The sequence below is a fragment of the Pavona decussata genome, unplaced genomic scaffold (genome assembly GCF_977016875.1).
Source record: "Pavona decussata unplaced genomic scaffold, jaPavDecu1.1 SCAFFOLD_366, whole genome shotgun sequence".
NCBI classification, from domain to species: domain Eukaryota; kingdom Metazoa; phylum Cnidaria; class Anthozoa; order Scleractinia; family Agariciidae; genus Pavona; species Pavona decussata.
The window spans coordinates 1,614,848-1,639,404 of record NW_028145742.1 but is presented as its reverse complement, the minus strand read 5'-3'; the positions used below and the strand labels follow the sequence as shown (position 1 = coordinate 1,639,404).

Sequence of the window (24,557 nt, the reverse complement as noted above, 5' to 3'; positions counted from 1 at the left end):
CTCAAATTAGAAATTAGAAAGCAAGACTTAAAAGAGTGAGGAGGGTGGGAGGTGGGGTGGGGGGAGCTAAGACCGTGAGTGCCGCCACCAATGACCACGCGTGACTTTGAATGACCAAAAGTGAGGAAAAAGTCGGCAAAGGCGTCTGCTCTCGCAGGACGTGATTGTGTTATTGTGACGTCGTTTATGGACTAATTCAACCGAAAAAAGAGGTCACTATAGGGAACACTCCGAACATTTGCCAGTTCGTAAGAATACGTAGGGTTAGACCGTTTGCAAAAATTCGAAGGAAGTGGTAACGCGTTCTCCTGCAGTTTAGGTGATTTGTTTCTAACAGGGACTTGAGCCAGGCCAAACTTGTTAGGGTGTAATTGCGGTCTCCAGGGGTGAGTTGCATAAAATTTAACGTCGGACGTAACTGCTAACGCCAGACCTTCAGCCCAGTCACATTCAGTATTTTAACGTCTGACGATAGCATTTACGCCCGTCGTTAAGTTTTATGCAACTCACCCCACGTGATTTCGCCTATGGTATTGCACGAAAAAAATAAAAAAATAAAAATAAATAATGATGATGATGATGATAATAATCATAATAACGCAAGTACTAAATTTTGACCTTTATTATGTTGGTCATTTATCAGAGAAGTTGTTATTTTGTCCTTGGTATGGCTGGTTGATCAAATACGAACATCGTGGGTTCGATTCTCGCTTTTTTCTTTGCCTTGTGTATTCTCCCCTTTCCTTACCACGCCTAACGCTCATCGGTAAATTCAAGGTTTCACTTTAGCATTACATTGCAGAGTTAATTCTCTGATTTATCATTCACGACTGTCAATATCTCGACAGTATAAACTGTTTTATTTCCAGAATTTGGGCGTCGAACAAAAGCTTTGCTGTGAGAGAGTTTGGTTTGGGTGAAACCCAAAATATGAACAAAAAATATTTCCACAATCACGAGATGTCCTCGTGGCACGATTGTTTATGTCTATAAACGTCTCGTTCTTTCTTTGAAAATTCACGTAATTTCATCCTATAGTGATATAGAACCGATTCCTATAATTTAGCACATTTTTGGCCAAAAACAGGATAATTGCCATTTGTCAAAAACCACTCATAAATTTTAATTTCTAAAGAGCGAAACGTGGATAAAGTGTTTAGAGTGATTTTACTTAACCCGTGAAATAGGTAGTAGGATACTACGCGCCATTATGCACTAATTCCATTGTCTTCTTTAGTTTACTTGTAGCTATTTAATTTGGTACTAGTTGTTATTCTCTGTTTCACGGGTCAAGTAAAATCACTCTAACGACTTGAGAGCAAGGCGACTGGCTGGCATGATTTCTGACAGAAGTATTTTTTTCCGTATAGCTGATATATCAGTTTACTGGGATGGAGTTGTTTCGTATTTCTAACAACAACAGGTACTTTGGACCTTTTCCAGAAAACTGAAAAAAATTTAGAAACTAAGCTTGCCATTATGCAAAACAACAACGCAAAAACCGGGTCCACAAAGACGATTAGGTGAACGCTATTTTCCTAGAAGATAACATTAGCTCCTAGAATGTTTAATTGAGCTTAAAAAATGCCACACGAACTATGACATGAACGACTTATTTATTCGCGTTTGTTTCATTAATTTTTAAAAAGCCTCAGAGTTTAGAGCGTCTTGTTGCAGGTTTCTTAAATTCGGGTACTTGACAAAATGGAGCCCTCAACGCCAGAAGATGCAAAGACCTCAACATGTTGTATTGCAGTGTGTTTTGAGCGCATAATTCATAAATTGATTGAAATAACACCTAAGTACATGTACTTCATCTTGGCGGCTGACGGCTGAGTCTACCGTTGTTTTGCCCGCGGATTCCGGCAAAGTACACGTTGGCGGTTTTTCGGGTGTGAGCGAAGGCACTTCAAGGTTGTTTTCAATAACGCATTGCTGGTTAGTAGACAAGATGGCGTTACGATTGCACAATACAAGAATTCTCGAGGATAATATTGGTTGTTTCAGTTTCATCTTTGAAGACTTTCCCGAAATTGGTGCGAATGTGTACTCAAAGCCGTTCTTTTTCTCCGGGTGTAGATGGCGTCTCCAAGGCGCTGTCAAGGGAGGACAGTTTGGTGTGTTTTTAAGGTGGCTCGGAGGCGGACAGTTCACCGACAAAGTAAAATGCAAGATGAACTTTTCTGCCGAAGTTATCAACCACAGAGACCCGTCGAAGTCTGTGAGAGCTGGAAACTTAAGCGAAGACGACGAGTTCCCTAAAGTTGGATTCGGAATCGGCTGGAGTAAGTTAGTTCCAGTCGAAGAGATTCAGAAGCCCGACTCGGGCTTCTTGGATGAGAATAATTTGTTTGTTGAGATCAAATGCTCAATGGTGAATACTGTCTTTGAAGACAAATTGGTCATAAATTTGTCATCCCGTACTAGCCACGTCTCTAGCTCAAGGTTTTCCCTGTACGGCGAGCAATGGTACCTTGTACTCTACCCCAAAGGAGAGCCCAAGAACAACGCTGAACAACATCCTGAACATGCCGCGGTGTATTTGCACAGAGAAGAACCCTCCATGTTAAGATTTAAGGCGACTTATTCTCTCTTCGTACGCGACAGCCGTGAAGTACAGGTGAGTCATCATTTCTGCGACAGCAATTCCAGCTCAGCGTTTGGAATTGAGAAGTTTGTCCGCACCAAAGATCTCAAGGCCATCTCTAAAGGCGGTATGGTTTCCGTCGGCGTCAAGATCACCAGCATTGACCCTTACTATTACTTCGGATTTGACACAGCAAACTGGTCTCCTCCAAACAACATGGGAAATGAATGCCTTATAGAGGATGTGTCACCCTTAGCTCTCAAGCCTGGCTCCAATGACAAGAAAACGCTGGATTTCAGCTTGATATTTGATCCGAAGAGTAAACACACAGACTTGGAAGACAGCGCTTATTACATGAAGATTCTATGGAGTGTCCGTGTGTTTTGTTTCAAGGATGACAACAGAAGTGTGACAGTCAATTCGTGGGATGTTCCTGGTAGAAGTGCTTTTTGTTACAGTCAGGATGAGATGACCATGAACACAACTTTGGAATTAAACGAGGTACGTTATAATCGGAAAAAATCTGGTTGATTGCCCTTTTCAAACTTTGATTAGGATTGCCTTCCCAACATCTTCATCGGTGTCGTGGGGACCGTCAAAAACTCAAAACGTTTTCTATCAACAGAAACCAGAATAAAAATTATGAGATGGAAATGGAATGAAATTATTTTATTTAACCCTTTAACTATTAACATAAAAGAACAAATTCTCCTATCTTATCCTCATACTTTTCTTATAAAATTACTGGGAAGAAGTTATTAAAATAACAAGAAAATTCACCTTGGGTGATCATATCCTAAATTCTCATGACCTCAGGGGTTGTATAAGCATTGATGTTACCAGGCGAAATTTGATGCTGATCACTGTTAGACTTCTATCCTTATAGTTCCTCGGGCTTGGTAGCCCTGTGAAGGGATAAAACTGTAGACGGCTGTGTCTGGCCACAAATGGACTGGGTTGAAATCAGTAGATTGCAACTTGAAAAAAGATTGGCTAACTTCTTTCAAGTTCGCGCAATTTCGTTTCCAAAATGCTCTACACCAGATCACAAGTTGTTCTTTTCAAGAATTCCATTGACTTCTTTCTCTCGTTGTTTTTGAATTATTTTGCAACATGAAAGTGACTGAATAAAGTAACGGAATGCTACTTTGCATTGTATTGTTAGGTGTTGAATCCTTACAGCCCGTACTTGGATGATGACAAACACGCGTGTGTTAGGTTGGTCATCAAAAACACAAATGAAGTTTACGACCCTCTTCTCATCAACTCTGACAAACACAGCGTTGCTAAGTTGAGAGAGATGAACGCGCAAGCAAAAGCAGCACTTGAAAATTTCTGGTAAGATGACACGTTTTGATTGTGGAATGTTTTCAGTCAGGTATACTCGGAGAAAGGAAACGGGAGTTCTCCCAACAAAAGTCAAACCTGTGAACTTCCGATGAGTAGTTCGCATGCTTTACCACTTGGAAACGTTTTGTTCAGGTAAAAGGGGTAGAAAAGCATATCGATGTCATTCTAACAAATAGGGGATTTAATAGTTTCCAAAGTGTAAAATAGTTCAACAGTTGAGATCAAATTGGGGAGGCAGCATTATAAACAAACGAAAAGAAGGTCACCTCATGGAAAGCTGGGCTGTTGGTCTAAAAAGTGCGGGCAAGGATTTGAACATGCAACTGGAAGACCTTAACCCGGGAATCAGCGCCTCTAATCACTTCAGTGGTAAGGAACGGCTGCCAGCCTCATCATACAACTCGAACAATTCAAAACTGCAGCGCAAAATCATTATACTAAATAGACAGGGAATAATGCAGTGTACAGGTTTCAAAATCTATTCTCAAAATGATGACTTTTTCCCGAGAAAAAGAGTAAAGCTTGTCCGCGGTTAGTTTATAAACTACAACCCTATACACGGCTTCCGAGGACCCTTCAACAGTAAAGGCAGCTCTCCTTAAAGGAAGGGGGGGGGGGGGGGTACGTAACAATTTCGACATCAAACTAGTTTTTTCGTCTTTGTAAGGTTAGAAACTCTACGTCTTTGCCACAATTAGTTATCAAAGAAGAATCCTGTAGAATATCTTCCAAGGAATCTGATATGACGCAATTTTCATTGTTTGACAGGAAATTTCAACTGGAAGACGTGACTGCCGAGAAAGATCAATTACTGGCTGACAAAGATGAGGAGATAGCAGCCAGGCAGGAGGAACTGAAGCAGAAAGAACAAGCTATTCAACAGCTAGAGAATGAGATCAGTGAAAGCAATGAATACCTCGCGGAAATTGAGAGCACTGTTGACGAGGTTATTATCTTCTATCAGTTGCCTTCATAAAGTAAAGTCAAGTAGAGTGAAGTAAAGTAAAGTGAAGTGAAGTGAAGTGAAGTGAGAGAGAAATGTCCGATGTTATAACGCATAGTTTTTCGTTCAGCAGGCGTCACAATTTGGTCGCAATATACAGACAGGTTGTAAAAAGCATTTTCATGGTTAACGACTCGTCTTTTCGTTTCTGACTAGATTGATGGAAAGAAAGTAAGCAGTATAAAAGATCTCGTCCAAGACGCTCAGCCCGAGGAAGAACAACTTCAAAAACAACAAGACGTTGCAGAGAAATTGAAATCCTTCTTGATGGTAAGAGGGTGTAGATACTCTTGGCGAATACAAAGGCATATTAATGGTAAACCTTTCAGCAACAACGGTTTTCTCCTGGGGAAAGGGCTGGGTCAAGCGCATGGAAGTTCTGAAAACTGTCTGGACTTCTCCTAATTGCGACTAGTTCTTTGGTTTGGCCAGATTCAATCCACAGCAAAAATACTCTATAGGCACTTCTTCCTCACGAAAAGAGTGTATTAAGAGCCATAAGACTTCTACAGAAGAGGCAACAGAGCCCCTAAGGCCCGGAAGGCGGGCGTCATGGACGACTGAAACAGTTCATAGTTGGGTCCAACAGCCCCTAGGAATAACAGTAAGGGAAGGAGAACCTATAAACAGTTGATAGCGTTTTCAATTTGTCTTTTGTCCGTGCCACAGGAACAGTTACCATTTAGTATCAGTCGCATTTCAGTGGTTGGTGCAGCTGGGCAGGGAACAACCATCAAAGGATATCAGGAGCTAGACTTGGCAGTGTTTGTAAAAGGTATAATGCAGACATGTTTGGTATGACTTCATCCTTTTCGACACAGGAAAGATGGTGAAGGCAAGAGAAAGTTGAAACGGGCAAAAAAGCGAAGAAAAGTCAAGAAAAAAAAAACAATTGCTTTTCTTGGTAATTGCGACAATGTTGTGGGCTGAATTGCCGCCGAGGTCGAAGATATTTTTCTTTGCCTCGTGTGATCTTCCATTTTCCTTACTTGGGCTAACGCTCAGTGGGAAATCCAAGGTTCACTTCCCACTACAACACACATGTACACTGCCGAGTTAATTCTCTGATTCATCATTTGTGTTCTTAGTGCTAACGGCACAGCATTCATTGTACAAATAACTGCACTGACCGATAAACTATTTTATCCCTCAGACCTTCCCAGAACCGAACATAAGAGTTGGTTACCGGCCATAGTATTCACTATCAAAACGTTGCTGAAACAAGAAGGCTCCAAAACAGCCGACAGCGCAAATGATGACCAGCCTACAGCCAGCAAACTGCCGCCATGCTCAGACTTCATGACGACTCAAACAGCGGTTCTGTTCAAATGCGATAGTGTCAATGTGGTGGTTATGCCAGTCAATGACTGGGAACCATTGGGTGGCTTCAAAGGGTTATACAAACAGTGTTTGTCTCAGCCAGGGGATGCACAGATTTTGTGAGTATATTATAGTAGTGATGGATGGGACCCCATCCCACGTGGGCGGGTTTAGGGGAAGGGGTGGGAGGGTAGAAAGTTTTGTCTGTGACCACAACTTAATTTAAGTAACAAAAGGAACATGCACAACAAAAATATTTTGATTTCATGAGAACTGCTAATCACAGGAAACTTGGTACTCCACAAGAACCTTTCGACTTTATGTTGAAGTCCATTGTGATATTCAGAAAAATGAATATTGTCCATCACATTAAATTTCCTCCTTTAGTAAGAAAGTTTTGTATTAAGTTTTGTATTGTTTGTTCCTCAGCTACAACATTTCAGCCTGTGAGAGACAAACAGAGTTCATTTCTCTGCAGAATTCAAAGGTATTTTACTTACTATGTGATCCTTTAATTAATTTCTTCCTTCCTTGTGTTTTTTCTTGTAGAAAAATCGCCATCAAATGCCCCTTTCAAACAAAACTGTACTAGCTTTACTGTTTTCAACAAATATCCTATTTCCTCTGTTAAGGCCAAAATTGTCAGAGGATGAGAAAATAACCCCCACTGACCATCTACAGATGGGACAGACTTTGTCTCTCTTTTTTATGCCAACTTCTTTTAGAACAAGTCTGTCTTTTAACTTTAATTTTCGCATCAGCATTTTATCGCACATTTGATTATATCTATATAGATACTTGCACGTTATAAATTTTAAAATTATTGTTAAATTATTATCATTCCTTTTTACTCAAAGAAACTGAGTGATGTTGTAAAGTGAAGCAGTTCTTGAGCACAAGATAATCTGCATTATAAACCAATTAGCTATAATTGTCATTGATAACAATTAACTGACTAGCTATTGTTACTGATAAATAGGGATATTATTGCTTCTTTTCTTGCCAGTGCAAGGATCTGATCCGTATTGTAAAGGCGTGGAGTAACACAGTTGCCTGGCGGAATTCCTCATCCAAACCCAGTCAGTACCTGCTGTCACTGCTGGTCACAGCTGCTTGTCAAGTGGTTCATGAGTATGTATTTTGAACAAACTTGCGTTGTTGTTTTTCTAAACCTGACAATCATTACAGTTTGAAGGATTTTAGCACAGAGAGCTTCTGTGAACAGTTGCTTCTTTTGATTTTATCCTACAAAACCATCATAACAGGCAGTTCTATCATTATAATTAATTATCATTGTACTCTTGCAGGGGAGGTGACACTCAAGCCGTCAGAGCAGACAAGGATGTTTTCTTAGAACTAGCAGACATGGTTGGAGATGAATCACTTGAGTAAGTTTAACAAGTCACACTCTCAGAAGATTTTCTTTAACCCTCCTAGGACCCTTCTTAGATCTCCAAGAAAATCCACACTAAAACAAAAGAAATTAGCATATCCTCTGACAAATCAGTAAGTAATAAAAACGACACTGGGAATCCTGACCACTGAAAAAAATTCAGTGACTCAGGGTGGATTGGAAAATAATGGTTACTTAAGTCCACTGTTGTGGACTAGTAACCATTTTTTGATGTCGCAGTTCAAATCCCACCAAGGATTTTTAGATTTTATCATTAGTCTTACTTAATATATAACTTGAACATTGTTGTTGTCTCTTATCAGAGTTTTCTGGAACGAATATTACCTGGCAGATGACTATCCCCGTGAGAATTTTCCAGCTCTATTCACGTTGCCGATTGTTCAAGATCCTGCCATTCCAACGCACAATGTGGCATCTGCTGGACTAGAGGACTGGGCCCAGTTTAGAAGAGAGCTGTCAAAATGGGTTGCAAAATTGACACTTTAGCTATAGTCTCAGTTGTTATAAAACTGGTATTTGCATAACAAGAATCTATTTGTGATGTAACGTGTAAATCAAGAATTTATAACTATTTATAAGTTTCTTATAAGTAGTCTCCTCCCTAGTTTTTTTTTAAACTTGTTTGTTTATTTGACAGTTCAGCTACCATGACAAAAAGCTATACATGTATATTCAAAGGTAAAAATAAGCCAATAAGGAGGAACTGTTTTATTCTGTTAATTTATCATGTGTTCACAAAGATACTGGAGAAAAGATTTAATGGTTATACGTAGGTTAGAATGTCAATGTCAGCTCTGTTAAATGAAAAATGTCATTATATTTCCATATAGGGGAAGGTGGGACCTTGTTCAGGCTTACCCATCACTAAACAAATCTTGTGTTAATACCATTACTCATTGATACGTGAAATGGTGATGAAAACATTAATATGGAATTTAATTTATTTAAGCTTAATTACTTATGTAACTTAATATATACAACCGTGAAATCTTGTCAATAATATATTTACTTTGTATAAGAATTTATTGTTTAAGTGTACATTTATTAAGCTTTAGGCCATAAAATTCCTTCTGGCTCTTGATATTAGCTCAGCTATATATAAGCTTATCTAATTGTTTAATAGTTGTTTCATAGTTTAACTTTAAGCTTACTTAAAGTAGTAATTTAGTAAAATTGGTGGCCAATTTACTTAGCTGTGTAAAATTAAAAATAACAATTTTGTAAGGATGCTATTGACGGAAATAAAATTGTGATGAAATTACGTCTGTGTATTTTAATAAAATATATTGGTCATAAATCAATAGACGATTAAAAAGGTACTCACCTCCTGCAAAGCTCAGTGAGCTATTGTGAAGCCTTTTTTCGTGACATTTCATATGAAGTAGATCAGTGTCCGCTGGCATCATTTTCGGCGCACAAACTTTCCACCAATCAAATGCTTTGTTAGCAGACGCGTGCATTTCAAACTTCACTGCATGTTCGAAAACAGCTGAACTTTGTTGGACAATAGAGGATTGTAAATTTACGATGCAACACAACTTATACTAGTAAACAATGCTGAGGAGTCCGAACGAAGATCAGGAAAATCTACCCGTTGGGGTAATCTCTTATTCTTTGTATTTATTTTAAAAATGAGTAGTTTGACGGGTTCACATTGTCAAAGGTTTTGTTTTCTTTTGATGCAAAATCGCGAACGTGGTTAATTCAACTGTTTTTCATCTTTGAATCAACTTAAATGTTAAATTTTAATTAACAATGTATACTTCCCAATTATGATTTAATACCGCTTTTTTTCTTTTAACAATGGCACGCGACGTGCCCTCTTGATCAATTTCCCTTCCTTTGCGGTTCGTTGTCACCGCTTCGCGTGTCAATTCTGTTTGAGTAGAAAGCTAGAAGAAAGAAAATCTGATCTGGCTTCAGGATAGTTTATTAATAGTATTAACTAAACAACACAGTGATAGATGGAATACTTTCTGCAAAGAAAACTTAACTCGCCCTATAAATTGTGAATCATTTTGATGCTTCTGTCAAATTGAGGTGTGAATGATGAAACTGACCATCACAGCCAAATTTTGGCTGTGAAACTCAGTGACAAATGCTCATTAAAATTACATGATTGACAGGTGGCAGCACTGGTCACCCCTTCCAGACACCCACTCAAAAGTGTCTTGGACAGTCGTGTAAACAATGGTACTCCAAAAAGATCCAGACATTCCGACCTTTCAACAAGGACACTGCTTAAACGGAAACAAAGGTCAAAGAGGCGTAGTGCTCCCTTAAACAACTTGGACCAGCTGATGCCGAGTTTAGTCAAGTCACTGCAGATATCCTCCCCAATCCATAAAGACTCTCCTAAAGAGGATGATTTGCTTCCTACCAAACACAAAGAAGAAGTGTCCGTCGAAGACTTTGTGGAAAAGGTTGTTGGAAGAATTCTAAAAGAAGTGGAAAAGGTCGGAATTTGGCTGTATATGTATTAGCTAACAAGAAATACTGCAGTTAATAATAAATAAAAATAGTATAAGCACTCGAATAACTCAAATATTATGAAGCACTTCCTCCATCAAATAAGCACCAGCCCCCTCATATAAATGGCTATGCCCCTGACTCCCCCCTCCCCCCTCTGTTGGTATTGTTTATCACACATCAATACAGTCATCGGCAATTCTATTCGGTATCAAAGTTGAACTGCTTTTGACTCCATCATTACAATACAAACAACCAGTACAATTTCCAGGTCAATGTCATTTGTATTATGCATACAAAGTGTGCTTTTACTAGCCTAAGGATGATATGTACAGCTTTGTATATTAAATCTCAGGTTACCCTTCATCGCAAATGTTATTAACATTGCAAAAAAAGATGGCCATAATTTAAGAAAAAGTAAATAAGAAACCTTCTCCCCCTTCCTCCCAAAAAAATATAATATAAAAACTAGGAGCCTCCTGCCTTATACTAAACTTTAAATAAGTATCCCAGGTGCTTGTTCAAGGGTTCCCTGCTATTAATTCATTTACTTGTTTGGATAGGTCTGTTGTGTGACAAAGTTTAGGTTTTTGGTGGTGGCACACAAAAAAAGCAATGACATTCATCAAGGAAGAATTTGGAAACCAAAATAAGGTGTTTAATGTGTACGCCTCCCGTAAACGGACACCCTTGGGGCCAGAAAAAGTGTCTGCTTAAGAGAGGTGTGCGCTTAAAGGAGGTTAAAAGTGTAGTGTTTGTATGTAGCTGAGAACATGACCAAGTGTCCACTTATGAGAGGTGTCCGCCTACGGGAGGTGCCCATTAGCGGAGGTTCAACTGTACAAAGGGATGATATCAGGTGTTTACATTATTTTTGTGTAAGTTCCTTTTAAGAGTCCATATTGTGAGTTGATCTAGAAATGGTAACCTCATGTGGCTAATGACCATGTTTATGAGGTGGCTTTTTTCTTGAGAAAAATACCGAGCAATATTATTGTTTAATAATAATGGCCAGATAATGTGGTGCTCTTTTCACAAATTACATTAACGTGAATCCCAAAGACTGAAAAGAAAGCAGGAGTTGGAAATAGGCATAGATTGGAAATTACTGACTCAAGGATTGCAGGCTTCTTTGAGTGTCAGAAAATTAGAATTATGAAAATTGTATTTAAAATATTTATTTCTAACAATAGCATTCTGAATATTTTGTTGTAATATCATTCAAGATTTCTTCAATCTGTTTCATAATTATTCAGAAAAAGTGTTTGGCTGAGGTGATATTTTTTCTAACATATTAATTTTGTGGATTTCTGTCAAAGTTTTGATCTATTATTTTTAAATTTTAAAAATAAATTTCTGTACCCAACCTTTGGACTCCTATGAAATATGTGGAACTTTATGGAATGTGCATATATGAGATGGCAAAAATATTTTTTAGGTTTATTTTTTTTCTATGGAGAATTTCATTGACAATAAATTGATTAAATATTAATGTTACACTTGAAGTATGAAGAAAATCAGTTTTAAAAACACCTGCCCTTATCCCACAAATTTAAAAATTCAAAGCCAATTATTTTCAGATTAGCATAAAATATATATTGTTTTGTACGGAAGCATTTTGCCTGCAAAATATCTTTTTGAGACTGATTTATATTTTCTGTTATCAGAATGAATCAAAGGTGAAGACAGAACCTTCTCAAAGGACAATGGATCATGAATCAATCATTCTACAGATGAATAAAGAAAGATTGAGGCTTGAGAAGCAGTTATCACTGTTGATGAAGGCAAGTTTCCTGTAATGCCTTCACCAATAACATTTAATTTTTTTCTCTGAATTTTGTAGCTTGTTTGGGTGAATTTCCAAAGTTCTATCATCAAGAAGCTCTTACCAAAAAATAATTTCACACACTGTTAAAAACAGACTCGGTGAAAACCAAAAGTCATTGATCATAATTTCAATTTTAAGCATTCTGGACAATTTATATTGGCTGGTAATTAAAATTCTGGTGTGAACATAACCCACACTGATTTTCTTGCTAACTTTCAGTGCTCTGTTACAAGAAATAGCTGCAACATAAAATACAAAAAATCCCCAGTTACCCAACCTAAAGTTTGCAATGATAACAAATAAAGGACAGTAGGGTAGATGGTGATAGGGAAAAAAAATAAGGGGGAGGGGCACAGGCTTTGCCTCCCCCACCCTCTACCCCCTTATATTTTCAGTTCTATTTTTATATTTTCAGTGCTCTCATTTGGTTAAGACTGGGCAAAATATGTGTTCTAAGTCATGTAAATTAAAACTGTTTCAATTTGACTGTACCTTTTAGGAGCAAACAAGGAATAAAAGGCCACTTCATAACAGTGTTCCTTCAGCAGCTGCTATTCTTGAAAAGGAATTAGCATCCAAACAAAAGGAACTTAACGAGCTACAAGGGCAGTGTCATCAATTACAAGAGTTGTTGTTGGAACTTCCTGGCGTGAAGAAGGAATTACAAAAAAGCAAACAAGAAACGAAGGCTGTGAGCGAACTTCTGTTCCAAAGCCGGAGAAACAATGCTGAATTGAAAGATCACGTGGCTAAACTAAAAACGCAAATTAAAGACTTTGAAATGCTAACTGAGCAACACAAAGAACTTCAACAGAGAATAGAAAATATGACACAAGAAAGAGATAACAACATTTGTGAAGTTCACGGGCTCTGTAAACTTGTGCAGCAGAAGGAAGAGGAAGTTCAAAGAAGCAGAACTCATTGTGTAACATTAAAAGGATTGGTGGACAGGTTAGAGGTGAGTTGCAATGGCAGCTGATTACTGAAATTCTTAACTGATTGCCTGAATAGCAATCTATCTTTCAAACAATAGAAACCTTAATCTTGTCGTCTACTGAGTTGACTTATTTGCCACATACAAAAGAAAGAAAAAATATACATTAACGAAAGAGAAATTAAAAGATACAGGGGTAGAGGAAGGAACCACGAGGCTTATAATATTAGCCCCTCCCCCCACCCCACCCCCTCGTTATAATCAACTTACTAACATGATAATTGGAAAAACGGAAAATGTTTTTCATTTCTTAAAACTCTTAAACTGAGCCTAAAAATATGATTTAGCTTCTTAAGGTACGCAGCTATATTGTTACGAGGCAAGTTTATTTATTTTTTTATTTACAAAGCTTCCACCTTGTAGACGAAATTGCTTGTGTGGATAAACACCCCTCAAACCGTCTTTCTACGAAACATTTTGTTGCCGCAGCCAGTTTAGCTTGTCATGTGAGAGCAGACGCTTTTTCCCTTTTTTGTTTCGCTCGCCGCGCTGGAAAAGGCGCCTGATACCGCAGGCTACGGACGACAGTTTCATCAAATGTAGACTATGTCTTGTACCGTTTCGCTACGTTGCGAGTTACATCGTCTGCATTGTACCTCGTTTACTGCAAGTTGCAACGGAAATGTTCTCCTCGGTATTGTGTTGCAAGTCGCGTCGCTTACTGAACAACACAGTTTAAACAATAGTCGTCCTTCTTTATCTTTCCATGACAGAAAGCTGCTTTTGAAGCAGAGAAATACGTGGCCTCGAGCAGGGAAAACGAAACGGTTCTTCAGTACCAGGTAAGATGTTGTCTTTTATGTAAATAAAAATATTGTAACTGCCCGATTCCGGCTAGGGAAATTATCGTGGATTTGGGACAAGAAATGGGCCCTCGGGCTTGTAGTGAAAACAGGATGGGTTAACCTTTTACTTTCGCGCACCACGCGATCCTGTTAACCCTATGCCGCTTCTCATAATTTCTTTATCGATGTGTTCAGTTTATTCAGTGGATCACCAGCATAACATTTGTTATTTATATATCATCTTCAGATAGATGAACTTGGTTTGTCTTTGGAGACAAACTCGCAACTTTTAGAAGACAGCCAAAAACACGTTGTGGATGTGGAAGATCAACTCAAGAAATCAAAGTAGGTAGCGCGCGAGTTATGTTGTAGAGCTCTCTGGTCCCAGTTGTTCAAAGAGCGGATAACTTTATCCACTGGATAAGTCACCATCCAGCGGAGCAAATGTTCTCCAACCAACACTTTTGGCAAGTTTTCCACACAATCCCATTCTTAAATTTGACATATGCTTCTACTCTATTCACAAATTATAGGACTAGCGTGAAAATCTTGCACACATTTTATCTGCCGGATCAGAGCAAACTATCCAGCGGATTAAATTATCCGCCCTTTGAACAACTGGGGGCTGTGGTTGATTGGAACTTGTGAATTGATAAAATCCGATATCTAGTAGAGTTGTTGTTATTTTGTAAAAAAAAGTGGTTGTTTGTTTGTTTTGTGTTGTGTTGTTTTTAAAGTCTTTAAAGTCCTCGCTAATGTCGAGACTCAACACCGATAACAAATATGCTGACAGCAGAGGCGCTCGAAGATTTCTGTCGCGTACAAATACATTGATCTTTGGGACGAAAAATTTAAACTCTTCGGGAAAAGCTGAGCTGAGCTGCGTTAACTTGCCGGTAGTAAAGAGATAAATTTGTTTTAATTTTGTTTCTAGAGATAACGAAAAGGAGGCAAAAGAACAGTGTGAGAAACTAGTTGGACAAAATGAGTTTTTAGCATCAGAACTGGACATCCATAAAATGGAAATCTCAAGGCAAGAGGATTTGATCAACAGACAGCAACGAGAAATGGCTGATTTAAAGATGAATCTTGAAAACGCCTTGGGTCAGATGGAGGTATGAGGAAACGGCTGTTACTATAAACATGTTTGTTTTTGTTCTAAAGGGATCCCCCACCAACACGGTAGCATTTAGAAGGCTCAGTTTGCGTGTTACAAGCTTGTGTTTTCACTGAAAACGCAACCAAAGTTTTTGGTCCACCTGACCGTTTTAACTTTTGGACAAGCAAACTATCAGACCTTCAACCCTTAAACCCGTCGCGTTTACGTGAAACGGCAAACGTGACCTTGCCGTTTCTCGTTTCACGTAAAATAGCGTGAAGCTTTGGACTTTAGCTTTGTGTGTGCTTATATGTATAAGAAAAAAGGAAGAAATAATTACGTAGTTCTCACGTAGACGGCAAACGCGAAATAACCTGTTTTCACGTAGAAACGGCAAACGCGAAAAAAGGCGGGAAAATCGTGGTCACGTGGTCATTTTTGCCGTTTTCGTTTCACAAGCTAGACGTCTTCAAACGTTTTCGTACACGCAAAGAACGGTGTCCCACGCGCGCTCGCGCCACATAACTCATAAGCACTCCTCATTGTAATCTAGCTGGTCTTACACGTTTAGCGGGTACTTACAGAAATATAAAGGAAGCTGCGCTGTAGATTAGTCAACTTGACTGCTTTCTTCCCAAAGCAGACTTTAAGAATGGCTAGTCGCGTCCGAGCTCTTGCTACAAGACCTATTGTTTTTAGTTGAACTGAAACAAAATTCTGCCATTTTCGGGCCAACAAAGGATATTGGAAAACAATTGGCTTCGCCTTGACCCTGATCCAAAAATACGGTTGACAATTTTTAGAAAAAAAAAGTTTAATATAAAAAGCTTATTTTTCAACTCTGTTTTTTATCGTTTCCTTTGTAGTACATACAGTTACAACAGCAAGAAGTGAACGAATTCACTGAAGAAGAACGAAGAAACCTTGAAATCACGCTGAGCGAAATGGAGAGCCAGGTACGGGGACTCTAAGGTCCCAAAACACGCCGGATCAAGCCATTTTCAACATCTTTAGCTTTACAACGTCCGCAAATCTGTCATGATTACTATATGATTTTGATATTTCAGTTAAAACAGAGTAATCTGGAGAGGACAGAATTGGATGCATCGTTGAAGAACAAGTCCGCGAAATATGAAGAACTTGTAGAGGAAATGATGCACTCAAGGTAGCTATATATAGTTAGACAGTCATGTAACTGTATTGTAGAGCCGTGAATCTGGTTGCTTTTTATTAGAATGAGGGGTGGGCGGACTTTTTTGGATCGATGACCAACATTTTTTTTTCTTATAACGAGCAACTGAGAATGATTTCTCAAGCCTTGAGTGATTATCCCGTATTTTTGCTTCAAGGTAGATAGTTTGTAGTAAACGCAGAAATCCGACTTTAATATTATAAACTTCTAGGAAATTGAACAGATTCGGCACTGTCGTTTTATACAACTCGTTATGAAGCGAAACCATGACAAATGCTTTTTTGCTACTCTTTGAACTGATACTAGTGTCACGCAAAGAGGCCTGTACGGAAAATCTTTTATTTAGAGCGTTAAACAGGTGATATCTTATTCATTATTGACAGCTGCTGCTGTTTATCAAAATGACATTGGGCTCTATCGCATAGCGCGGATTTTCCTCTCCACCCCCCTCAGTAGTGGTAAATTTGTTTTTCAGGGGCCTTCTGCAAGATAAACAGGAGGAACTGGACGCTACTCAGTCCCAGGCCCACTGGATTGTTTTGCAGCAGGAGGCAGTTATAGCAGAGACCTCAAAAGAGCTGAGTGAGATCTCGGATCTAGTCAACGACTGGATTTGCAAACTTGGCAACCAGCCTTGTCTTCAGGAGGTAAAGACGTAAAGATAACTCACGGCTTTGGTGACTAATGTGCTATCCTTGGTAAACTGCGAAACGTCACTCACAGTGAACTTCCGATGGGGGAGGGGGGGAGCAGAAGGGCTGCATCCCTTCCGACTTACAACCTTACATGAGGGGGTTCCCGTACCAATAATGTATTAAGGTTTCGTCCCTAATGTATCCCTACTTCGCATTTACTCTGCAGTCGGCTATGTAAAGACAATGTTTCTCGTCGACTAAATTGCTTACTGTTTGAGAAATTATTATTTAAACTACTTTTATTTTGATTTTAGGGTAATGAGGAGAAAGTGGAAACGGTGGTATCGGAAATGGAAAGTCCCCCCAGCGATGGAAACTTTGCGCCTCCCAAGTCACTGGTGCAAAGTGTTTTGGAAGCGACAGCAATGAGAGACAACGAGCAAGAGTTACGAACCGTAAGTGATACGATGACTTGTTTGAAATTTTCTCTGCTACGGAATAATCCAGATGGTAATTGCAGCAGGCGAAACTCATAAGAGACCAGAAAACAGGCTGTTGTTGGGTATTTTCCCCTTAACTTTTGAATCAACAGTTATCATTATATAACTTCACGAAATGGCTAAACTTTGTCTTTGAATAAAGACTTTACCAGAAGTTCAATTCGTCTGCCACATATTCCACAGCATTCTACTCACACTGAAAATAAAATCTTGGTCCTTTCTATCGAGTGTTTTGTGCTTTGAATTTCTGAAAACTTTATCAAAATGAGTCATTAATAATACAATAACTATGTCCTGCGCGCTGTTTGCTTTGACAAGATGTACACAGGCGCGGCGACATTACACTTGTTTGTTCATTTCTCAGGTGGACAATCTTTGCGTGAAATTAAGTCCCATCTTTGAAGAACACGAAAGTGAGCTGGAATGTTCTCGACTGACTTCCGAAACTGATGAGAAACCACCGTCTTTGACCGAGCAGGCACTGGGACTTAAAGAAGCTTTAAAACAATTGGCAGAACTGGTTAGTAGCCAGGCCCCCTCGGTCCAGGCAGAGGATACCGTCCGAAGACTGCAAGAAGAAAGGTGTGGTAATGATTCGACGCTTTATCACGCAGGGGCTGGTTGTTCAAAGTACGATTGCGCTAGACTGGGATGAGTGTCAACTTTGAACCCAGGCTTTAACTTTAACTTTTTCTCTCCATCAGTTTTGAATTGCAAACTTTAAGTTTTAATATGTGAAAGCATGAGAAAAGAAGGTACTACTCGGTTTTCAAACAACCAGGCCTTGGGTGTGTGAATGGCTCAAGGAAACTCTTGGGGAAACCTTCTAAATTAGTAAGAAGGTAATTCTGTATTAGCGTAGCATCCGATCCAGGGGGGAGTAGTAGCTCTCCTAGTCGCTTCACATTACATAAATAGGAAAAATATTCTGGTTTAAAGAGCCGCTGGGAAGGGAAACGGACGTTCAGACATAGATGCACTATTTTCTTCGTAGCTGACAAGTGAAGGCTTTTATCTTTTCTTTTTGCTCAGAGTCGTATTGGAGGAAGAGCACAAGTCGGCCCTGACAAAAGTCATAGCAGAGCTTGAAGAATCCAGAAGTTCTGAGACTAAGCTGCGCCGAGAAATGGCAAGAAAGTCAAGTGAGATAACTGCACTAAAACAACAATTAGAGGAGAGTAAGGAAAATCTACAATATTCCTGGACAAAACTTGAATCTCTGGGAGAACAGTATGAGAAAACGGTCGAACAGCAGGAGAGAATAACAGTACGTTCAGTTATTTATTATTAACGTTTTATTTTCTTTTTTACTCCGTTGTTTAACAATTATCCTGCGAAATATCGCCCCATACTTAACCGACGAGGCTGTCCGCCGAGGGCATATTCCGTAAGATTGAGCAGGATAATTGGTTTATTATTCAACGCATTGATAACAAACCACAGTTCCATTGCAGAAAAGCTGTAGACGATGTTTATTTTGCCATTTTTCTCTCCGGCACACGAAATTGCGTATACAAGGATATCTGTTGACAACGGACGGCTAATATTCATCTTTATGTATCTTCTCTTACTAGGAACTAACAGAAAATGTTAAGCGCTTATCTGATGAGATCAAAGCATTGGAAGGAGAAAAAGAAAGTTTGTCACAACAACTTAAAGAAAGTCTAGCCAAGCTGGACGAACTGTCGCAAGCCCAACCGGATCTTAACACAACACAAGAGGTTCTTGGCAAAGTACTGGCAGAAAAATTCAACTTGGAGAAGAAGGTGATGAAAAAATGAGTTACTGGTATTTTCCCTGCCTATCTTGACAATAAACGGAGCAAAGTTTGAAACGTTTTGTGGTTTGATTTTGTTTTTGTCTGTAGGTACAAACGTTAAAAGAAAAGTCCGTAGCATATCGAATGGAGACACAGGACTACATGACAGAATACAAGTACAGAACTGATGCTAAGGTAAAATATCCTTCCTCCCCCCCCCCCCCCCCCCTCCCTTGCTCTTATTTTCTCCTGCAAAAGAATTCTCTCCTATCTCCCTGGTCCCACTGCGATGAATCAGTCCTCAATTCAGGGGAGGGGTGGGGAAAAGAAGAAAAACTCCAGAGACCTAGTCGCTTCAAGGTGAGAAATTGGAGTAAATTCATTAGCTGTATGGCCGATATTGAAGTACATAAAAAGCAATCCTAGACGTTAGACTTTATCTATTCTAAAAGTAGTATTTAAACCGTTTGTTAAAAATTGTTTCTTCGTTGGGTGCCTTTTAGACAGCGATTGATAAGGTTTCAATTTAATGATTACGTCTCGTGACTTCTGCTGTCAGTTAAAGAGAATCGAACTCGACCATTTGAAGCTCCTTTCCCTTTGTGTTATTCTGGGCCCAGCTGTTCAAAGCCCGATTAAGCTAATCCGGGATTAACGGGAACTTTGATTCAAGCTTAATTACTCAGTAATCAATAAGGATTCTTCCAAAATATCACTGTTCCCCAGTCTTGACTTAGAATTTACTTTATCATCAGCTTATATAATTAGCTTTTGAGATTCATTTAGGAGCGAGATGAAAACCTTAGTTAAGCTTTTTATCGTAGATTAGTTTTAATCGGTTTTCCAACACCCGGGTTCTCGAGTCATGTAACCGTATTTATCGTATTTTGAATCAGATTCGAGTCCTTGAGGGGAATATTCAGAAAGCTGAGGCCGAAATCTGCCGTCTAGATGCATTGGTGGAAAAGATTAGACTTGTGAGTAGCAATCTGTGTTTTGTACTGCGTGTTAGCGGGCCTTTTAAAATGCCTTCGGGTCCTGTATTACTCCGGAAGTCTGTTCATATAAGCTTACAGCTTCATATGGCTTCCTTGTCACATTTACTGATATGAAATTAGCAACGATTTCTTTTCAACTTGTTTTATATGCTCTGTTTATGTGGGTGACGAAATACAATAAAAAAAAAATGAAACGTCCAATATCAAATTTCCAGGAAAAACGTCCCAAGTGACATTGGTGCCAAACAGGGAAAACGCACGGCACCGGCGATTGCTTCCGTCTGCGGTGCAAGCTATGTTGCGCGCAATGCGGGTAACGCGTGTTGCGGGTAACGTTGCGAAAGTGTTGCAAGCAATTCAGCAAATTGTAATTATGAGAAAGTATGAAGCTTGGTAAGAGGAAGCCACATTGTGATGAAGAGAAAGTTGGTTGATGTAAAGATTCATTATAAGAAAAGTATAATACATCAAACACGAGGAATATTGTTTCATCCTATTTGCAAACATCGAGAGGTTTTTTAAACCAAGTTCAAAGTGTTTGAAAATCGGACGAAGCACTCTTCTGAGTGTTTGATATATCTTCTTAAACCAATAATAATTATTGGAGAAATTCAAGGCAAAATTTCGAGGTTTTGATTTCCTTTGTTTAATTTTCATGAACTAATAATGAGTTTGAGAAGTCAAGGTTCCAAGGGTAGCTATTTCTTATTTATGTCCGCAGGTCTTACACAAGTATCCCGATATGATATCAAGCTGCCCAGATCTGAACAAGTTACTTTCGTTTCTTGATGGACAGGACATTCAATAATCCGCCCACTCCTCATTAGCTTTCTGTATCTCATCTATTAACCGCTCATGTAGCTAGCATTTTCAATAAAACTTTTCACGAATTTTGAAACCATTTTTGTCGGGAAGAAAATAACTGGGAAATTGAAGTGCTGCACGCTAATCTGTTTTAGTTTGAAAACGCATACCTTTTATGCCTTTATGCCAACACTAGTGAAAGCAAAACATTTGAAAACCGTTTTTCTCGAACTCTTTTTTTCCTTCAAAAACGAATGAACTAACACGTCCAATAATCATCCCTTCAATCAGAATTATAGTGGATTTTTTTTTCAAAGTTAGCCAGTAACAGAGTGAGTTTTTGCGGATTTTTAACTTTTATGTTTTATTATGAATAGTAAGTTCACTCTGTGGATTGCAATAGCTTGGCTTTTTCTTCGAGCTTTGTGTTCTAAATAAAGCCCGTATTTATAAAACGCGTTTTTGTTTTGTATTCTTCTTCGTATACACTCTATTGAAAAAACGTTGTCACGTGCAAAGTGTGACCAATGCGACCTGATGGAATTTTGGGTTGATCAACTTAGCATGTGCCTATTCCTGTTTTGGTTTCGTTGTCCACGAGAAATATGAAAATGTTTAACCTTAAAAACCACACCTGCTTTTATTTTCTAGCTTTGATCCCCCATGCGCGCGGTAAATCTATTTTTCGATGTTATATTTTCAAGGGCTATGAATAGTACACAATCGGCCCGTCGACAATTTTACAGTGAAACGCTTTTTTTCCCTACGATGTCTTCAGGCGACTTGCAAGCCTTAATATCAAAATGGATGAAAAAGAGAGCAAATACAGCCGACAGCGGTACCTCTGGACACTTTGCCGGAGCGTTGTACCATGACGATGCACCAGGAGATTTCGGCCCGCAGTTCGCTTATGCCAGCTGGAGATGGTTCCGCGATGCTTTCCGATACCTTGTCCCCGACAAGACAGTGAGGGAGAGAAAAGTCGGCCCCTAGACCATATGAGACAGATCCCTTTCGTTGGCACCTCAGTTCCACCTTACTGACTTAAACTGAGATTCAGTCATGTATATATATGACAATGTAGTCATTTTGTCTCCCATGTGGTACGTTTTGAGGTTTGAGCATGCGTACGGGCTAAAACGATATCATGACAGAAGGATGACTCGTGGTCAAACGACCTGTAGTCTTGGAGGTACCGCTAGTCTTGGACTCGTTTTACCTTATTTCATTCTCACAATTTTTATTGCCGTTTTCCCGAGAACGATTGCTCCTTCGATGGATTGTTGACATTGTTAAGGGAATCAGGTCGTCAATCGAAGAACTCTGTGAAAGCCGTTGCTATTTTCAACACTTGTTACTGTGCCATGTAATGAAACTGTGCCACGTTTGTTATAACAACAACTCAGATGCTAAATTTCGCCTTTTGATGTCTGGTAAAATCAATCCTAACCCTGGACCGGTTTCTCCTTCGACTGCTGATAAGATCAATTGCCTCGTGATGAATGCCAGAAGCTTAAAAAGTTATCACAAAGACAGCACAACAAACTGGCAATCCGTGTGTAACCTCACTTCGCTTTCAGGACCTGGCGTACGCCGAAAACTCTGACGTTCTATGTGTCAATGAGACACGGTTGAACCAAAATATCAGCAACTCTGAAATAATGCATTTTGGCTTTACAATTTTTAGGAGAGATCGGTCTGATCGAGGTGGTGGTGGAGTTCTTATCGCAATCAAAACAGTCTCCTTAAAAGCTGTCAAAGGATTTAAACCTGAATCGGAAGCTGAGCTGTAACATTGGCAAAATCACCACGCTTACTGGTTAAATAATTTTATTCTGTTTTTTTTTTCTATAGGCCACCCAATGAAGGCCCAAGTTGGATGGATGTATTCGATAATTTTCTGCGTGAAGTTTGTAACCAGTTCGACAATATGTTAATTTCGGGTGACTTTAATTTGCCAGACATCCTCCGGGACTCCATTGACAGCGCATCGGGTGTTAACGAACTAGCCTTTATTGAAACCCTTCACGCCCACCTCTTGACACAACTCAATAAAAAAACACTCGTGGGTGGGTCATACTTGACCTTGTAATCACGAGCGTGCCGAACCGTTTCAATGTAACCGATATATTGTCTCCAAAAGATACGGGGGTTTTTACATATCATAGCGTCATTATTTTCCAGTTTAACGCTTTTATAAAAGCTCCACCAAATACCCTGAGATTTGTCTGCGATTATGCAAAAGGCGACTTTGAGGGTCTGTGTACGGCTCTGTCAGCAATTAACCTCTCTTTGATCATAGCCAATGACGATATAAATAGACTGGCATCAATGGAAAGACACGTTTCTTGTAGCGGTCTCTGACTATATACAGACCAACAGGCTTAAGGGACGGAATCCCATACCTTGGATGTCTGGTGCCATACTTAATTTGATCAAGAAAAACGAATCTATGAGACAAAAGCTGAAACTATCTCCCTCGAGCCACCTAAGGGAGAAGTTAAAAAACTTGCTAAAACAAGTACATGCTGTGGAACACTGCCGTGATGAGTTTCTTGGTTCCGTCGAGTCCGAACTCAACATAAACCCAAAGCGTTTTTTGTCGATATTGAAGCTGAATTCCAAATCGCATACTATTCCTGATCGAGTCTCGACGCCAATATCAGCCAATGCATCCACTGACCCAGGTAGTCGTACGCCGTTAAGATCTTCAGCTGAAAATCCTCGGGAAATAGCCAATCTGTTTAACTCCTACTTCGCATCAGTTTTCGGCCATGACACCCCCTCCTCCCCCTCCCTTTCATCTGGAAGCGCTGCCAATGCACCAGCTTCTTCCTGTTTTTAAAAAGGGTGAGGCCGAGTGCACAGAGAATTACAGGCCCGTCTCCTTACTGCCACTGGTATCCAAAGTCTTGTAGCGATGTGTATTTAAATACTGTACGAGGTGGTAAGAGCCCGGGGGGGGGGGGGGTACTCCCCTATATGGGCTATATGGGGACGTGCCGCTGGATAGGGTATGGTTTTTGGCCCCTCTGTCCTGAACAGGGTATATAATTTCAAGCGAGTCTGTCCCGGACCCGTCCTAGACAGGGTATGGTTGCAAGACTGTCGTCGAGTATTTGGCAATCCGAAATCAGAGACGTTAGTCTGCATTTATTTTACTGAGCAATGCTTCACGTCAATTGAGTTTCCACTTAAGGTTCACCGCTGTTAATGCGAAATTTTGGGACTTTTCCGCCATCACTTCTAGGAAGTGTATTATTTTATCGGTTGTAATTGGTATTCGCGTTTCAATGCGTGGAAAATCACGTCCGGTAAGTGACAGTGGCCCTTTAAATGTTATTACTATTGCCAATAAACACTTGTGTAACACAAGAGCTAGATGTTGTCCTCTGTCCTAAATAGGGTCTTAAAATTGAGGACATTGTCCTACACAGGGTAGGGATTTAAGGTTATTTTCGTCCTAAACAGGGTCAGGGTTTCAAACCCCCAGCGGCACCCCTGCACCTAAACATGGGTCAAGTGCCCCCCCCCCCCGGGGGGGGGGGGGTAAGAGATTGTCAACATGGATTTATTTGAGGGAAACCATGCATCTCCAACCTTTTAGAAGTTTTGGACCACGTGGGCTCCTTACTAGACGATGGAAAACAGGTGGACATGATCTGTATCAGTGTCTGTATGGATATGTCTAAGGCCTTCGATAAGGTGAACCACGGCTGCCTGCTGCAAACGTTTCACGAGTTCGGATTTGTAGGCAGCCTCTTGCAGTGGTTTAGCTCTTACCTGATGGATCGCTACCAACGTGTAACAGTGCTGGATG

The 24,557-nt window shown here is 39.7% G+C and overlaps 2 protein-coding genes and 1 long non-coding RNA gene across 3 annotated transcripts; 2 read left to right on the top strand and 1 right to left on the bottom strand.

Moving 5' to 3' along the window:
- The first annotated feature begins 74 nt into the window (after positions 1 to 74).
- Positions 75 to 8,965, top strand: LOC146452679 (uncharacterized). Its single transcript, XM_085097433.1, has 10 exons — positions 75 to 3,088; positions 3,753 to 3,925; positions 4,706 to 4,883; positions 5,097 to 5,210; positions 5,610 to 5,715; positions 6,094 to 6,379; positions 6,690 to 6,747; positions 7,267 to 7,391; positions 7,568 to 7,648; positions 7,977 to 8,965. Exons 1-10 carry the CDS (start codon positions 1,952 to 1,954, stop codon positions 8,158 to 8,160), a joined length of 2,442 nt encoding a protein of 813 aa, XP_084953559.1. The 5' UTR covers positions 75 to 1,951; the 3' UTR covers positions 8,161 to 8,965.
- On the bottom strand, positions 7,360 to 9,039 carry LOC146452678 (uncharacterized). Its single transcript, XR_014859665.1, has 3 exons — positions 8,999 to 9,039; positions 7,990 to 8,127; positions 7,360 to 7,488 (listed from the first exon to the last, which is right to left on the bottom strand). It is a non-coding gene; the product is annotated as an uncharacterized LOC146452678 (long non-coding RNA).
- A 96-nt stretch (positions 9,040 to 9,135) lies between these two features.
- LOC146452677 (uncharacterized) lies at positions 9,136 to 21,192 on the top strand. The gene is made up of 17 exons (XM_085097432.1): positions 9,136 to 9,273; positions 9,801 to 10,130; positions 11,811 to 11,927; positions 12,471 to 12,929; positions 13,679 to 13,747; positions 13,998 to 14,095; positions 14,685 to 14,865; positions 15,716 to 15,805; positions 15,917 to 16,014; positions 16,517 to 16,688; positions 16,991 to 17,131; positions 17,541 to 17,758; positions 18,209 to 18,443; positions 18,751 to 18,942; positions 19,044 to 19,130; positions 19,832 to 19,912; positions 20,655 to 21,192. Exons 1-17 carry the CDS (start codon positions 9,229 to 9,231, stop codon positions 20,739 to 20,741), a joined length of 2,700 nt encoding a protein of 899 aa, XP_084953558.1. The 5' UTR covers positions 9,136 to 9,228; the 3' UTR covers positions 20,742 to 21,192.
- Positions 21,193 to 24,557: the final 3,365 nt, after the last annotated feature.

Coding starts and splice junctions, on each gene's coding strand:
- LOC146452679 (XM_085097433.1), top strand. CDS start 1,952: ATGGCGTTACGATTGCACAATACAAGAATTCTCGAGGATAATATTGGT. Junction 3,926..4,705: donor GCAGCACTTGAAAATTTCTG/GTAAGATGACAC, acceptor ATTGTTTGACAG/GAAATTTCAACTGGAAGACG. Junction 6,748..7,266: donor TTTCTCTGCAGAATTCAAAG/GTATTTTACTTA, acceptor TTTTCTTGCCAG/TGCAAGGATCTGATCCGTAT.
- LOC146452677 (XM_085097432.1), top strand. CDS start 9,229: ATGCTGAGGAGTCCGAACGAAGATCAGGAAAATCTACCCGTTGGG. Junction 10,131..11,810: donor TTCTAAAAGAAGTGGAAAAG/GTCGGAATTTGG, acceptor TTCTGTTATCAG/AATGAATCAAAGGTGAAGAC. Junction 17,132..17,540: donor ACGAGCAAGAGTTACGAACC/GTAAGTGATACG, acceptor TTCATTTCTCAG/GTGGACAATCTTTGCGTGAA.